Genomic DNA, 16,693 nt, shown 5'->3' on the forward strand with positions numbered 1-16,693 from the left:
GGGGGGGGGTGGATAAGTGAGAGACTGATTGGAAGGTGTGGTAGATAGCAGATGGAAAATAGATCTGTTTTTGAAAAACAAATTATCAGTTTTAAGAGAATTGGATGGATGGGTAGAAGATTATGGATGGATGGTTGGTTGAAAGGGGATAAATCAATGGTTGATTTGTTGGAAGGAGATGGTTGGATAGATAGATGATTGGTTTGTTGGTTAGTTGGAAGGGGATAGATGAATGGTTGGTTGGAAGGAGGCGGTTGCTTGGAAGGAGGTGGTTGCTTGGAAGGGAATGGAGGGATGGTTGATTGGTTGGAAGGGGTGGTTAGAAGGAGATGGTTAGTTGGAAGAGGGTGGATGGGGGAAGGAGATGGATGGTTGGAAAGGGATAGATAAGTGGATGGTTCTTGGAAGGGATGGATGGTGGGTGGATTGGTTTGTTGGTTGGAAGCAGGTGGATAGATGGAAGGGAATGGGTGAGTGGATGGATGGATGGTTGAAAGGGTATAGATGGATGGTTGATTGGTTAGTTGGACGGTTGGAAGGGGACAGCTGGATGGACTGGCAGATGATGGATGGATGGTTGGATGGCTGGTTGGTTGGTTGGTTGGATGGTTGGAATGGGAACGGATGGATGACCTGGCAGATGATGGATGGATGGTTTGATGGCTGGTTGGTTGGTTGGATGGTTGGAATGGGAATGGATGGATTACCTGGCAGATGATGGATAGATGGTTGGATGGCTGGTTGGTTGGTTGGATGGTTGGAATGGGAACAGATGGATGACCTGGCAGATGATGCATGGATGGTTGGATGGCTGGTTGGTTGGTTGGAATGAGAACGGATGGATGACCTGGTAGATGATGCATGGATGGATGGCTGGTTGGTTGGTTGGATGGTTGGAATGGGAATGGATGGATGCCCTGGCAGATGATGGATAGATGGTTGGATGGCTGGTTGGTTGGTTGGTTGGTTGGATGGTTGGAATGGGAACAGATGGATGACCTGGCAGATGATGCATGGAGGGTTGGATGGCTGGTTGGTTGGCTGGTTGGTTGGTTGGATGATTGGAATGGGAATGGATGGATGACCTGGCAGGTGATGCATGGATGGTTGGATGGATGGTTGGTTGGTTGGTTGGATGGATGGTTGGATGGATGGTTAGATGGATGGTTGCTTGATTGTGAGACACAGTACTGCTCAGTGATAACCTCAGAAAACCTCTTGTGATTTCAGGAAGGCAACAGCCCCCAGGGGAGCAACCAGGGAGTCAAAATCACACCGGACCAGCAGAAGAGGAGCAGCTTTTTCCGATGTGTTCTTCTGTGAGGAACACCGCCTTACTCTGAGCCTCGCTCGGCCCAGCTGACTGTGCCTGTTCTGAGTGAGCACCTCACTCAGCCGGGGCCCTCCCACCTCCAATGCCCCACCCACACCGTGGCCACCGGGCCCACGGCCACCAAAATGCAATTGAGAAATCATTTATTTTAGTAACTGTCTGATCTTTTTCAACTTTGGAGATGGAATAAGTTAAAAATTTGCTATTTTTCCTGTAATGTCTGCTGAACGGGCCCATCCACACGTTGTATATCCAGAGAGGGAGAGGGAGTCAAAGTGCGACTGTTGACCATAGCCAGTGTCAGGCCTCTGCCTCTGGGCCTTTGCTTTGTGGCCTCACTGCCACACAAAGCTCCACCAGGAGGCTCGTTCACATCCCCCACCACGGAAGCGAGGTCCCGGGAGGTCAGCGGTGGTTCCAGGAGCAACAGGTCCCAAACCCTGAGCAAGGCAACCGATCGCCAGGCCCGGGAAGCATCACCCAGGAGATCTGGCGCCCACTTCCACCTCTTCTCAATTTTGGACAAGTGACAAACCATTTTGCCCCCTCACTCTTCTTTGTTAACTGTTAAACCAAAGGAAAGCACAAATGAAGGAAATCCTGTGTAAAGCGTTGAGAAGGAAAGAAGCCTGGAGCAGCCTCTCCTGTCCACATCCAGGGGTTAGGTCCGCAGGCCCCTCTGTGGTCCCCATCGAGCATCAAAGCGACGCTGTGTGTGCTACAAGTGACCCCGAAAACACAACCACAGCCGTCACATGGTCCTCCTGAAGTCGGGGCATCCTCCTCTCAGCACCAAAATGGCCCCCCACTCCTTCGTGTCCTCCCACTGTCTCCAAATCGGACGTTCTTTCTAGCTGAGATTTTTATTTTTCCAGATCTGTAGTGCCATGAAGCGATTCAGTCTTTGACTTCCAGTGGCAGACCTGGGTGATCGGGAACAAGCGTGTCGTACCTCTGGCTGGACATGGCCAAGACACGAGGCATTCCACGGCGGCAGGCTGACCGCACAGCAGTCTGGATTGATTTTCAGCCGTCATCATTGGGTTCTGTTTTGACAGCTTTGCTGTCCCGTAGAGACTGCGATTGGGACCAGGTCAACCAAGCCAGAGGGGTGTCACCAGGGAGCCTTTTCTTTTTTTCTTTCTTTTTTTTTTTTCCCCCCTCCCTAAACTGCTGTCGATCCAAACCATTGGCATCATCGTTTCTTTTGAATTAAAACCAACATATCAGCAATAGTCTGCTCTCCCCGGGAATCTCTAACATGCTCTGTTTACATCGATAAATGCACTTAAGGAAAACAAACAAAGCTCATCTTAAAGTCCAAGGATTTTTATGTCTACATTTTCCCTGTAGGCCACACGGACATGACCAGGTGCTGGGGGTGGGTCTGGACAAGATGGTAGAGCCCACGGGTTACCCCATCGAGCGGCCACCTCAGAGGAGATGCTGCCTGTCATCAAAAGACTAAATTGGGAAGCTTCCTGGCTGGTGCGGTGGCTCACGCCTGTAATCCCAGCACTCTGGGAGGCCAAGGCGGGCAGATCACTTGAGCTCAGGAGTTCGAGACCAGCCTGGCCAACATGGTGAAACCCCATCTCGACTAAAAATACAAAATAAAATAAATTAGCCAGGCATGGTGGCACATATACCTGTGGTCCCAGCTACTCTGGAGGCTGAGGCAGGAGGATCACTTAAGCCAGGAGGTTGAGGCGGCAGTGAGCTGAGATCGCACCACTGCTTTCTAGCCTGAGTTACAGAGTAACAACCTGTCTCAAAAAAATAAAAAAAAACCCAGCCCTTCCCACCTGCAGCCACAGCCCTACCTCCACCCCTCCTTTGCAGGAAAATGGAAAGATGTCTCTCCCTGCTGTTTTACTCCTCTGCTTGACCTGCTCAGCCAACATCAGCCCCACCATGCCATCAAGACTGTCTTGCCTTGGTCCCTAGTGGTACCCATCTGGCCAAGTTGAGTCCTTGCTTCTGCAACCCTCAGCTCTCATGAGCACCCCGTCCTCCGCAAGAGCCTGCGTCACCTGGCTTCTGGCACACGGCCCGGCCACTGTGTCCCTCCTGCCTCCCTGGTAGGTCCTTCCAGGGGCCCTCTCCTGGCTGGCTTTCCAGGGCGTTCCTTCCACTCTATCCAGGGTCCTTCCCAAGACCACCCCCAGATCCAGCCATTCCCTAGGACTTGGCAGAGAGCTGTACTCACAGTCAAGATCCCAGCAAAATCAGCAAAGGGAAAAGGCAGGCAGAGAGAAGTCTAGAGGCAACCAGACAAGCTTCCAGAATCCCCTCACAGTGGGGTCACACACCCCATGCCTAACTCCGCCAATGAGTTGTAACAACACGTGTGATGTGTCTCTCGTGAAAGCTGGTTGGCAGTTCTGTGCCCATGTGTTTATGGGGCCAGTCACATAGGAACCCTCTACCTGGCACTTACCAAGGTTCCAGACTCCTACAAAGAAAGCAGGGGTTTAGCATAAACCGCATCATTTGTACAGAAAGTGTAGGCACCTGTCATGAGTCACGCATGTAGGCAAGTTTTATATCTGTAGGGAACTTTACTAGCTGCAGGCCCAACCAGCAGGCCTTTCTCAGGAAGCAGCCTCGGATCTGTTCATTCTTTTCTGCACACGCTATGCCTTTAGGGAGGCCAGTGACTTCCAAGCTGCAAATCCAAGCCAGACCCAAGTCTGGGTTTCACCCACCCCTCTGTATTCCAATTTGCATGTCTCATCAGCACTGTAAGTGTAATACAGCCCTGACCCTGGACTCCATCCCTGCCTTCCCCATCGTGCCCACAGCTCACCCCTCCTGAGTTGTAGCCACGACCACCTGGACCTCTGCGACCGCTTCCTCATGGGTTTCCGGTCCCCCCCTCTGTCTTTCAAACTATTTTCAGAGTTTCCTTACGAAACTGAAATCAGTGTCACCTCCTTGTTTAAAGCTCACCCCAGGGGTTGGGGTGTGTGGCTTATGCCTATAATCCCAGTGCCTTGAGAGGCCGAGGCAGGGGAATAGCTTGAGGCCAGTTCAAGTTTGAGGCCAGTTCAAGTTCAAGACCAGCCTGGGCAACATAGTGAGACCCCATCACTAAAAAAAAAAAAAAAAATTATAAAAATTGGCCGGGTGCAGTGGCTCACATCTCATCCCAGCACTTTGGGAGACCGAGGCAGGTGGTTCACCTGAGGTCAGGAGTTCGAGACCAGCCTGGGCAATATGGCGAAACCCCATCTTTACTAAAAATACAAAAATTAGCCAGGCATAGTTGCACACGCCTGTAGTTCCAACTACTCAGGAGGCTGAGGCAAGAGAATCGCTTGAACCTGGGAGGCGGAGGTTGCGGTAAGCCAAGGTCGCACCACTGCACTCCAGCCTGGGAGACAGAGCAAGACATCTCAAAAAAAAAAAAACGGTAAGTATGGTGGCATGCACCTGTAGTCCCAGCTACTCAGGAGGCTGAGGAGGGAGGATCGCTTGAGCCCCAGAGTTGGAGGTTGCAGTGAGCTATGACCACACCACTACATTCCAGCCTGGGTGACAGAGCAAGACCCTTTCTCAAAAAAAAAAAAAACCCTCCCCAGGTCTTCCTTGGGCTTAGGGATACAACTTACGCCCCTCACCGTGGGGCACAAGCGTCTACACGCTGCAGCCACGGCCCCGCCCACCCCTTCCTCTTTCTCTGGCCGCCCTCCCTGACTCACTCCAACGCTCTCCTTCATTACTCCTTCACTCCACACTTATCACTGAGAAGGCCCCAGGGCCTTTGCACTTGTCACACCCTAGTCTTGCAGTCTCCTGAAATGTGTAAAGCCCACTCGTCCATCATGTCATGATTATCCAGGGCTATCTCTGCAGAGGCCTCTCCCAGTCATGCCCTTCTCTCTTCCTAGCTCATCTTCATTGCCAACCCTGTCCCCACTCAGCCCAGAAGCTCCGTGAGGACAGGGACTTCTGTGGTGTGCTTGTGTGTGGCCTGAACCCATTGAATTAATGAAGGACGCCCACATGCCTCTGGGGTGAGCACAAGGGAGCTGACATCCTCTTCCCTTAAGAAACCAGCTTCCAGGGTTGATCCTGCAGCCTCTGCAGCCTAAGGGGCAGCTCCCCAGGCAACCCCCAAATCCCACTGAGGAGAAGGCAGGCATTGCAAACTCAATGGGTTTGGGAACCCCCAGCCACAAACTCCCTTCCCACCTGACCAGGCTAGAGGACTGCCCTGGTTTTCCCTGGCTTAGCTGCCATCAACATCTCTGTCGTCTCTATCCTTGAACTTCTGAGCGCACACTCAGGAGGACCCTGAATCCTGATAGTAAAACTCAAAGTCGCCCCCTGCCAGGGATGCTTGACAAACGGCCGCTTTGGGAAACTTGCATTCTTTCCACGAAACTTTGCAGTTTCTGCCCAAAACTGCAAAATTCGGAAACAGTGACAGTCAATGGCAATGAATAGCAGATCCTGCCTGGGAACCCATCCTGTGCCTGGCTTTCTTCTGAGCCCTTAATGGGTCACGGATAAGAGGGAGCTGCCTGGGCCCGAACCCCAGCACCACTCAAGGCCCACGGTGATACAGAAGCTAGAAAGAAATTATTTATTTAGGCAGATAGTGAGGGCACCAGAGTCCCTGGCAGAATTTCTTTTCTAACAAAAAGCAGCCCAAGAAACTATTTTTTCTAACAAAGAGCAGTCTGAGAAATCGAGCTGCAAACAGATAAGCGAACTGCAAGCTTGCACAGGGATGATGCCAGCAGTTGCGTCAACAGAAAAGAGCTGCCTGGGAACCAGGCAAGTCTAACATGGAGGCTCCATCTTCCCTTTATTTTCTGTATTACCATGCATACAGTAAAGGGATGGGCAACATGGCCACAGCTCAAGTAGAGGACCCGCTTGCATGATAAAAGATTAGGGTAGGGGTGGCCAGAAATTCACACCGGATGCAAATGGCACACCTAGTCCTAACCAGGTTTTCGCACCCTATGCAAATGGAACACCTAGTCCAACCAATCTTTCACACCCTATGTAAATCAAACACCGCCTCCTCACCAGGCATCTATAAAACCCCCTGCATTTCACTGTGCATCCATCCGTCAATACATTTTTTCAGGACCTCTCTCTGCAGGAGGGAGCGTCTTCTCTTTCTTTCCGTCTGTTAAACTTCTGCTCTTAACCTCATTCTTGTGTGTCCACGTCCTTGTTCTCCGTGGCCATGAGATGACAAATCTCGGGTATCTACCCCAGATGAGGTCATTTCAATGGCACAACCTTGGGCACATACCCTTACCAACTGAACCTCAGTTTCCTCTCTTGCAAAATAGGGGTGATCATAGTTTCTACCTCACAGGATGGCTATGAAGAGCCAGGGAGATGGTGGATCCCAGAGGAGGCATAGGTACATAATGAGTATAGAGACAGAGTAGGCTGTATCAGCATCATCCCTATCCTCATCACTGTCATCATCATCATTGTTATTTTCAAGTTTTTATTATCAAAATTATTATCATTATTATTTTGAAACAGGGTCTTCTGGCCGGGCACAGTGGCTCACGCCTGTAATCCCAGCCCTTTGGGAGGCTGAGGTGGGCGGATCACTTGAGGTCAGGAGTTCAAAACCAGCCTGGCCAACATGGTGAAACCCCGTCTCTACTAAAAATACAAAAATTAGCCAGAAATCACTTGAACTGGGGAGGCGGAGGTTGCAGTGAGCCTAGATTATGCCACTGCATTCCAGCCTGGGCAACAGAGTGAGACCCCATCTCAAAAAAAAAGAAAGAAAAAAGGGTCTTGCTCTGTTGCCCAGGCTGGAGTGCAGTGGTGGGATCATGGCTCACTGCAGCCTCAACCTCCCAGGCTCAAGCGATCCTGCTGCCTTAGCCTCCTAAGTAGCTGGTACTATAGGTGCATACCACCACACCCAACTAATTGTTTTACTTTTTTGTAGAGATGGTGCCTCACTACCCAGGCTGGTCTTGAACTGGCCTCAAGTGATCCTCCCACCTCAGCCTCCCAAAGTGTTGGGATTACAGGTGTGAGCCACCACACCCACCATTATTACTATGACCAATGACCACCATTGTTCACCTTGTTCCCCAAGAAAAGTGCAGTGGTGCAATCTTGACTCACTGCAACTTCTGCCTCCTGAGTTCAAGCAATTCTCATGCCTCAGCCTCCCGAGTAACTGGGATTACAGGTCCTGCCACCACGCCTGGCTAATTTTTGTACTTTTAATAGAGATGGAGTTTCACCATGTTGGCCAGGCTAGTCTCAAACTCCTGACTTAAGGTGATCCTCCCACCTTGGCCTCCCAAAGTGCTAGAATTACAGGTGTGAGCCACCATGTCCAGCCAGTTCTGGACATTTCATATCAATGGAATCATGCACTAGGTGGCCTTTGTGTCTGGCTTCTCTCATTCAGCATCATGTTTTTGGGGATCATCCACCTTGTAGCATGGAGCAGTGCTTCCTTCCTTTTTGTGACTGAATCATATTTCATGGTGTGGATGATGAACCATGTTTTGTTTATCCATTCATTCATTGATGGACATTTGGGCTGTTTCCACCATTTGGACACCATAGCTGTCATCCTCTGTGCCTCAGACGTGCCAAGTTCATTCCTACCACAGGGCCTTTGCCCTTGCTGTTTTTTGTTTGTTCGTTTGTTTGAGATGGAGTCTTGCTCTGTCACCCAGGCTGGACTGCAGTGGCAAAGTCTCAGCTCACTGCAACCTCGGCCTCCTGGGGTCACGCCATTCTCCTGCCTCAGCCTCCCGAGTAGCTGGGACTACAGGCATGCACCACCACGCCCAGTTAATTTTTGTATTTTAGTAGAGACAGGGTTTCACCATGTTGGCCAGGCTGGTCTCGACCCCTTGACCTCATGATCTGCCAGCCTCGGCCTCCCAAAGTGCTGGGATTACAGGTTTGAGCCACTGAACCCAGCCTACTCTTGCTGTTTTCTTTTCTGCCTGACTGTCCTGCATGTGAACTTGTTCAGCATCTGTCTCCATAGGGACTGTGGACCCCAGAAGGGTGGGGACCATGCCGATCTTGCCTTTTTCTTTTTTTTTGAGACACAGTCTCACTCTGTGGCCCAGGCTGCAGTGCAGTAGCATGATCTCAGCTCACTGCAACCTCCACCTCCCAGTGCAGTAGCATGATCTCAGCTCACTGCAACCTCCACCTCCCAGTTCAAGCAATTTTCCTGCCTCAGCCTCCCAAGTATCTAGGATTATAGGCATGAGCCACCACGCCCGGCTAATTTTTGTATTTTTAGTAAAGACGGGGTTTCCCCATGTTGGCCAGGCTGGTCTTGAACTCCTGACCTCAGGTGATTTGCCCACCTTGGCCCCCCAAAGAGCTGGGATTACAGGCATGAGCCACTGCACCCGGCCCGATCTGGTCTTCTGCTTCATCCTCAGCATCTAGCATGGTGCCCATCCAGAGCTGGGGCTCAGTCAGTGTTTGTGAGATCAATGAATGAATAGAATGAAGGCATTGTAGGAAGCTAAAACCATAAAATTACATCAAGCCCAGGGCTGGGCACAGTGGCTCATGCCTGTAATCCCAACACTGGGAGGCCGGGGTGTGAGGATTGCTTGAGCCCAGGTGTTCTAGACCATCCTGGGCAACACGGCAAGACTGTGTCTCTACAAAATAAAAATTGAAAAATTAGCTGGGCATGGTGGTGTGAGCCTGTGATTGCAGCTACTTGGGAGGCTGAGACGGGAAGATCGCTTGAGCCCAGGAGTTTGAGGTTGTAGTGAGCTGTGACGGCACAGTGCGCTTCAGCCTGGGCGACAGAGTGAGACCCTGTCTCTAAAAAGAATTGCATCAAGCCCAGTGTTGGCAGAGCCTGAGGGCTTCCCACTCCCTGAAATGTATGGGCCCAGCATTTTCCCAGCACTGAGACGGCATTGCGGCCACCTCCCCCAAGAGCCACCCCACGTGAGTCCGTGAATGGCCCACTTACCAGCTGCGGCCTCTGCTGAGAAGCCCAGATCTGTCTCCCTGGAGAACCTGATTATCAGAGAGAGGCTGCCTTGGCATTCTAGCCCCGTTATCTCCCCACCAGAGCACCTCCGTTTTCCCCTCCACACCCTTCCTTCCTCTGGGGGCCGCATGTCCGTTTGCTGGCCGAGGCCTGCGGACACTGAGGGGTGTGGGGGTGATTCTGTTGCGACATCTGAAAGGAAAACGTTAGTTTGTGGGAGACCACATCACCCAAGCAGGTCAGGGGAAGCGAGGTTGGGCCGTTTGTGGTAAGATCTTAGGGGGCTGTGCTGGAGCTAGGCCAACATACCCCCATGTTCCTGGAAACTAAATCCCGATGGTCAGACTTTCCCGGGAGGATCAGAGAAGTGAAGCGAAGTGAAGTGAAGGCCAGGCCCGGTGGCTCATGTCTGTAATGCCAGCACTTTGGGAAGTCCAGGCAGGTGGATCGCTTGAGGTCAGGAGTTTGAGGCTGCAGTGAGCTGTAATTGCACCACTGCACTCCACCCTGGGCAACAGAGCAAGATCCTGTCTCAAAAAAAATAAAAAATAAAAATAAAAATAAATAAATAAATAAATATTTCAGGCCTATAATCCCAGCACTTTGGGAGGCCAAGGTGGGCAGACCACTTGAGGTCAGGAGTTCAAGACCAACCTGGCCAACCTGGCGAACCCTGTCTCTACTAAAAATATAAAAATTAGCCAGGAGTGTTGGTGCACGCTTTATAATCTCAGCTACTCAGGAGACTGAGGCAAGAGAATCGCTTGAACCCGGGAGGTGGAGGTTGCAGTGAGCTGAGATTGTACCACTGCACTCCAGCCGGGGCGATAGAACAAGACATCATCTCAAAAATAAAAAGGCCAGATGCAGTGGCTGATGCCTGTAATCCCAACACTTTGGGAGGCTGAGGCGGGAGGATCACATGAACGAGACCAAACTGGCAACATGACAAAATCCCATCTCTTCAAAAATCCAAAAATTAGCCAGGTGGTGGTGCGCCTGTAGTCCCAGCTACTCAGGAGGCTGCGATGGGAGGATCGCTTGAACCCAGGAAGTAGAGGTTGTGATTAGCTGAGATTGCACCACTGCACTCCAGCCTGGGCAACAGAGTGAGGGGACCCTATTTCAAAAAAAAAAAAAGAAGAAGAAGAAGAGGAAAAAGAGATTAACCACAGAGAGGTGAAGTGAGTTGCCCAACACAGCTAAGCCTGTGAGGTCTGAGGCCCAAGCCAGAGTCTCGCCTAGCCAAACACAAAGGCCTTGCTTAAATTAAGTCACAACAGAGAGTCCTGATTCTCTCACTCCCAACTCATCTCCATGCGCTGTGCTGGAGGGTTGCCTCTCCTATCATCTTCACATGATTAAGGAGGGCTATTATGCCCATTGCACACATGTAGAACTGAGGCTCAGAGAGGCTGAACAACTCACCTGAGGATACACAGCAGGTGAGTGAGAAGCAGGGCTCCATGTGTCTCCTGCTTAGACCTTGTTGACCACAGAGGGCAGACAAGGTGCTGCTGCTGCCGAGGAAGAGCAGGGGGGTGAGAGAGGCACCCAGGGTAAGCCTGGGGTTATCTAGCCCCAGCTGGGCCAGGGCAATAGGACCCTGGGGAGGCCCCAGCAGGATCTGGGCCCTTTCTGCCTGAAAGGAGAGGAGGAAGTAGTTTTGCTTGTCTGCCTGGGGTGTGAGCACACGGCCAGTGCTGGCCAATCTGTTAGGCACACAGGGCCTGCACCCAGCACCCAAGTGCTGTGTAGGACTTTCCAAAGGGCTTCAGCTTATTTAAAATCAGAAGAAAGAAAACTGAACATCCTAGTAATAAATATACGATAAGGAATCCAGCCTGGACCACATCGGTCTTAATGCCCACGCAATTGTAAAATAGAATTTTAAGCTGGCACGGCGGCCCACACCTGTAATCCCAGCACTTAGGGAGGCTGAGGCGGGTGGATCACCTGAGGTCAGGAGTTTGAGACCAGCCTGGCCAACATAGTGAAACCTTGTCTCTACTGAAAATACAAAAATTAGCCAGGAGTGTTGGTGGGCACCTGTAATCCCAGCTACTCAGGAGGCTGAGGCTGGAGAATCGCTTGAACCTAGCTGGGCAGATCGTTTGAGCCCCAGGAGTTTGAGACCAGCCTGGGCAACACAGCAAGACCCCATCTCTAAAAAAATATTTTTTTAACTAGCCAGATGTGGTGGTGCGTGCCTGTAGTCCCAGCTACTTGGGAGGCTGAGGCGGGAGGATCACTTGAGTCCAGTAGTTCAAGGCTGCAGTGTCTTATGACCACACCACTGCACTCCAGCCTGGGTGACAGAGTGAAACCCTGTCTCTAAAATAAGTTAATCAATTAATAAAAATATTTTAAAATATTTTGTAATGGAGGAAGTCCTGGTGTGGACCTAAGCGTGCCATGAGACCCCAGCCTGTCGAGGCTCAGTTCGGTTTCTAGGTCTTTGTGCCTGCTCTTCCCTCTCCCAGCCTGGGCAACATAGCAAGACCCCATCTCTACAAAAAATACACTCTTTCTGTACCACACACTCCCCAGATCAAGGTGATTCCTACTTACCCTCAAATTCCCCTTCCTCCAGGTCAGTTAGGCCACCTCTGGGGCTTTGTGCAACTGCTGTTCCCACTTCCTGTTTCCCCTTTGGGATTTTTTGTTTGTTTGGGGTTTTTTGTTTTTTGTTTTTGTTTTTGTTTTTTTCGTTTGTTTGGTTTGGTTTGGTTTGGTTTGAGACGGAGTTTCACTCCTGTTGCCCAGGCTGGAGTGCAGTGGTGTGATCTCGGCTTACCGCAACCTGGCCTCCCAGGTTTAAGCGATTCTCCTGCCTCAGCCTCCCAATTAGCTGGGATTACAGGCATGTGGCACCATGCCCAGCTAATTTTGTAGTTTTAGTAGAGACAGGGTTTCTGCATGTTGGTCAGGCTGGTCGTGAACTCCTGACCTCAGGTGATCTGCCCGCCTTGGCCTTCCTAAGTGCTGGGATTATGGGCATGAGCCACCGCGCCTGGCTGTTTTTTGTTTGTTTGTTTGTTTGGTACAGAGTTTCCCTTTGTCACCTAGGCTAAAGTGCAGTGGCATGATCTCGGCGCACTGCAGCCTCTGCCTCCCTGGTCCAAGCGATTCTCTTGCATCAGCCTCCTGAGTAGCTGGGATTACAGGCACCCGCCACCACGCCTAATTTTTGTGTTTTTAGTAGAGACCGGGTTTCCCCATGTTGGCCAGGCTGTTCTCAAACTCCTGGCCTCAAATGATCCACCTGCCTCGGTCTCCCAAAGTGCTGGGATTATAGGCACGAGCCACCACCCCTGGCCTCTGTTCCCCGTTTGTTGCTTTTGTTTTTGTTTTGAGGAGTCTCACTCTGTTGCCCAGGCTGGAGCGCAATGGCACCATCTCAGCTCACTGCAACCTCTGCCTCCTGGGTTCAAGTGATTCTTTTGCCTCAGCCTCCTGAGTAGCTGGGATTACAGGCATGCTCCACCACACCTGGCTGATTTTTGTATTTTAATAGAGACGGGGTTTTGCCATGTTGGCCAGGCTGGTCTCAAACTCCTGACCTCAAGTGATCCGCCTACCTCAGCCTGTCAAAGTGCTGGGATTGCAGGCGTGAGCCACTGCATCCGTCCTCTGTTCCCCCTTTGTAATGATGTCTCACTCCTCTTCACTGCTTGATAGATTATAGATGCCAGGATTCGGGGTGGGGGGGCCTGCACCTGTCTCCGTGTCACCCCTGTGTCCTCCAAAGAGCTGGCACACAGTAGGTGCTCAATAACAACTTGTTGGGGGCAAGGCGGGAACAAGCTGTCTCTGCACCTGTGGCACCAGATGCTTTGTTGGACTGCAGACAGGATGACTTGGCCTGTCCTTGTTCCGCCCCCAGGGCTCACCTGCTTGAAGAAACAGGAACTGCCTCGGGGCAGCCAGCCCCGCCCCATTGACGTGCAGACCTTGAATCGAAACCCAGGCTCCTGCAAGCACTGGCACAGCTACAGCGAGGGCCTCGGCCATCCAAGGATTTCCCAGGTATGTGATCCAAGAGCCTCAGCCCTTGAGGAGGCAGAGCATGGGAGCTGGGCTAGGCCAGAAGGAGGGACAGGGCTGGTGGGGCCCGGGGTGGCAGGAGGGATTCTCTGAGGGCATGGGTGAGAGCTTCATGGAGGAGGGGGTATTTGTGTGGTGACCACTGGAAAATGGAGCTGGAGTTGGGGAAAGGGGTCTTAGCAGGACAACAGCATGAGCACAGCTGTGGAGAGGCGAGAGAGAGAGCAAGGATGTCTTTAGGTCTGGAATGCGGGTAGCGAGGAAGTAGAGGAGGCCCCCAGACGAGGGTCAGGAGTTTGAATATGAGCATGAGGTCTTTCATCACTAGATATCTGTTCATCAGCAAACACCCTTGCACCCTCCTCTGTGCCAGGCCAGCGCAGAGCAAAAAGCAACAACTCAAGAACCTAGCCCTAAGCCCTGATCCCTAGGAGACCCTCAGGCTGGTGGAGACAGAGCAAGATAAAGACACTGTAGCTCCATGGAGTCATGGTTGGACCAGAGAGAGGAACAGCAGGGGAATGCTGGGGACAGAGAGGGGTGCCAGGGCTTTGTCTGGAGGGAGAGGCAGGAAAGCTGCCTGGAGGAGGGGACATTTTTACTGGGTTTTGAAAGATAAATAGGAGTTCTTCCAAGTAAAAAAAAAAAAAAGAATAAGCCTATAAACATTACCCCATGCTAGGTCACAACTGGATTCATGAATATTATATCTCTCTCTCTCTCTATATATATATATACAGTGCCAGCTAAACTTTCCTAGGTAAATATCATTATCCCCAAATTAAAAACAGAAATACAGGCACAGAGAGCGGTTAAGTGAATTATCTGAGGTCACACAGTGGCTAAGTGGGGGAGCTAGGGTTTGAACCCGGTGCGTCTGAGTCGGGTCGAATTCCAGGCTCTTTTTTTTTTTTTTTTTTTTTGAGATGGAGTCTTGCTCTGTTGCCCAGGCTGGAGTGCAGTGGCTCCATCTCGGCTCACTGCAAGCTCCGCCTCCTGGGTTCACCCCATTCTCCTGCCTCAGCCTCCCTAGTAGCTGGGACTACAGGCGCCCGCCACCACGCCTGGCTAGTTTTTTTTATTTTTAGTAGAGACAGGGTTTCACTGTGTTACCCAGGATGATCTTGATCTCCTGACCTCGTGATCCGCCCGCCTCAGCCTCCCAAAGTGCTGGGATTACAGGCATGAGCCACCGCGCCCGGCTCAGGCTCTTTTTTTGTTGGTGGTGGTGATGGGGTTTTTTGGGTTTTTATTTTTTTTGTGTGAGACGGAGTTTCGCTGTGTTGCTCAGGCTGGAGTGCAGTGGTGCGATCTCGGCTCACTGTAACCTCTGCCTCCCGGGTTCAAGTGACTCTCTTGTCTCAGCCTCCCAAGTAGCTGAGACTACAGGCACATGCCACCGTAATTTTTGTATTTTTATTATTTATTTATTTATTTATTTAGAGATGGAGTCTTGCTCTGTTGCCCAGGCTGGAGTACAGTGGCTCGATCTCAGCTCACTGCAACCTCCGCCTCCCAGGTTCATGCAATTCTCCTGCCTCAGCCTCCTGAGTAGCTGGGATTCCAGGCATGAGCCACCTTGCCCAGATAATGTTTATATTTTTATTAGAGATGGGGTTTCACCATGTTGGCCAGGCTAGTCTCAAACTCCTGGCCTCAGGTGATCCACCTGCCTCAGGCTCCAACAGTGCCGGCATTACAGGTGTGAGTCTCTGCACCCAACCTCCAATTCCAGGCTCTTAATCGCTTTGTCACCCTGCTTTATTAAACATTTCTTAATACAGTTGTTTAATTTTGGTTGCCCCAGAATTCCTCCGGGCCATACCCCAGAGGTTATGCTTGACATCCAGCTGGAGAAAGTCAATATTGACTGCCATTGGTCAACAGGCCCTGCCTCCTCATAGAAACAGCCCAGTGAAAAGATCTTTTGAGATACTGAAACATTAGATGGGGCCAATGGGTGGAGGGAGTGAGCTCCCGTTTAAGGACAGAATTTAGGGTGAGCAGCCGGGCGCAGTGGCTCACGCCTGTAATCCCAGCACTTTGGGAGGCCAAGGCGGGTGGATCACTTGAGGTCAGGAGTTGGAGACCAGCCTGGCCAACATGGTGAAACTCCATCTCTGCTAAAAATACAAAAATGAGCCAGGCGTGGTGGCACATGCCTGTAATCCCAGCTATTCAAAAGGCTAAGGCAGGAGAATCACTTGAACCTGGGAGGCGGAAGTTGCAGTGAGTTGACATGGCGCCGCTGCACTCCAGCCTGGGCGACAGAACAAGACTCCATCTCAAAAAAAAAAAGAATTAAGGGTGAGCAAGAGGGGTCCCAAAGGAACTATCTAGCAAGATACAATCCTTTGGCTTGTTTTATACTCACTTAATACTGTTCTGCAAAACGGTGCTGCTTTCTTTCTCCAGCTCTGTCATTGGTACACAAAGTCCTGTGGTACTGCTTGCTTAAAATTGTCAAGAAAGTGTGTGAATTAATGATGCATCTGACATATCGTAGGTGTGCCATGAGTGGCTACAATGTGTGGTGACGTTGATGGCAGAAGTGACTGTCTGCAGCCACATTTCTCTGGTGTTTAATGAAACCAAGGCAGCCAGGCACGGTGGCTGGTGCCTGTAACCCCAGTATGTTGGGAGGCTGCAGTGTTAGGACTGCTTGAGCCAAGGAGTTCGAGGCCAGCCTGGACAACAGAGCAAGACCCTGTCTCTCCAAAAATTTTTTCAAAATTAGCCAGGCATGGTAATGCATGCCTGTAGTCCCAACTACTTGGGAGGTTGAGGTGGGAGGATTGCTTGAACCTGAGAGGTTGAGGCTGCAGTGAGTGTGAGCTATGATGGCGGCATTGCACACTCTAGCCTCAGGAACAGAGGGAAACCCTGTGAGACAGAGAGAGAGAGAGAGAGAGGCACCACCGTTGGGCCAGCTGTTTCTTTCATTCACTTGCCATTTTGCCATTTCCTCATTCCTCCGGGGGCATTGATATTTACTTAATATTTAAATACTCTATTCTTTTTTTCTTTTTTTTTGAGACGATGTCTCACTCTGTCCCTCAGGCTGGAGTGCAGTGGCGTGATCTCTGCTCACTTCAACCTCCGCCTCCTGGGTTCTAGCGATTCTCCTGCCTCAACCTCCTGAGTAGCTGGGATTACAGGCACCCACCACCATGTCTGGCTAATTTTTTGTATTTTTCGTAGAGACAGCTCTCACCATGTTGGCCAGGCTGATCTCGAACTCCTGACCTCAGGTGATCCACCTGCCTCAGCCTCCCAAAGTGCTGGGATTACAGGCGTGAACCACCACACCGAGCTCTAAATACTCT

General features: G+C 51.1%; 2 protein-coding genes across 5 annotated transcripts in view; both read left to right on the forward strand.

Annotated features, from left to right (window-relative positions):
* Positions 1-2,657, forward strand: part of RAB8A (RAB8A, member RAS oncogene family) — a 29,887-nt gene extending 27,230 nt beyond the window's left edge. For 2 of the 3 annotated variants that reach the window (XM_011953251.1, XM_011953252.1), the window contains exon 8: positions 1,231-2,657. In XM_011953251.1, coding sequence (XP_011808641.1) covers positions 1,231-1,323 — 93 coding nt within the window. In that variant the 3' untranslated portion in view covers positions 1,324-2,657. The remainder of the gene's footprint in view (positions 1-1,230) is intronic. The other variant, XM_011953250.1, reaches the window with a different exon arrangement.
* An 821-nt stretch (positions 2,658-3,478) lies between these two features.
* The window catches only part of HSH2D (hematopoietic SH2 domain containing), a 29,256-nt gene continuing 16,041 nt past the window's right edge, over positions 3,479-16,693 (forward strand). The window contains exons 1-3 of one of the 2 annotated variants that reach the window (XM_011953253.1): positions 3,479-3,681; positions 11,511-11,663; positions 13,207-13,349. The gene's annotated coding sequence lies outside the window, so the exon portion shown is untranslated. Of the gene's footprint in view, positions 3,682-11,510; positions 11,664-13,206; positions 13,350-16,693 lie in introns of those variants that run through there. The other variant, XM_011953254.1, reaches the window with a different exon arrangement.

The sequence above is a fragment of the Colobus angolensis genome, unplaced genomic scaffold, assembly GCF_000951035.1.
Source record: "Colobus angolensis palliatus isolate OR3802 unplaced genomic scaffold, Cang.pa_1.0 Scaffold36, whole genome shotgun sequence".
Lineage (NCBI taxonomy): Eukaryota > Metazoa > Chordata > Mammalia > Primates > Cercopithecidae > Colobus > Colobus angolensis.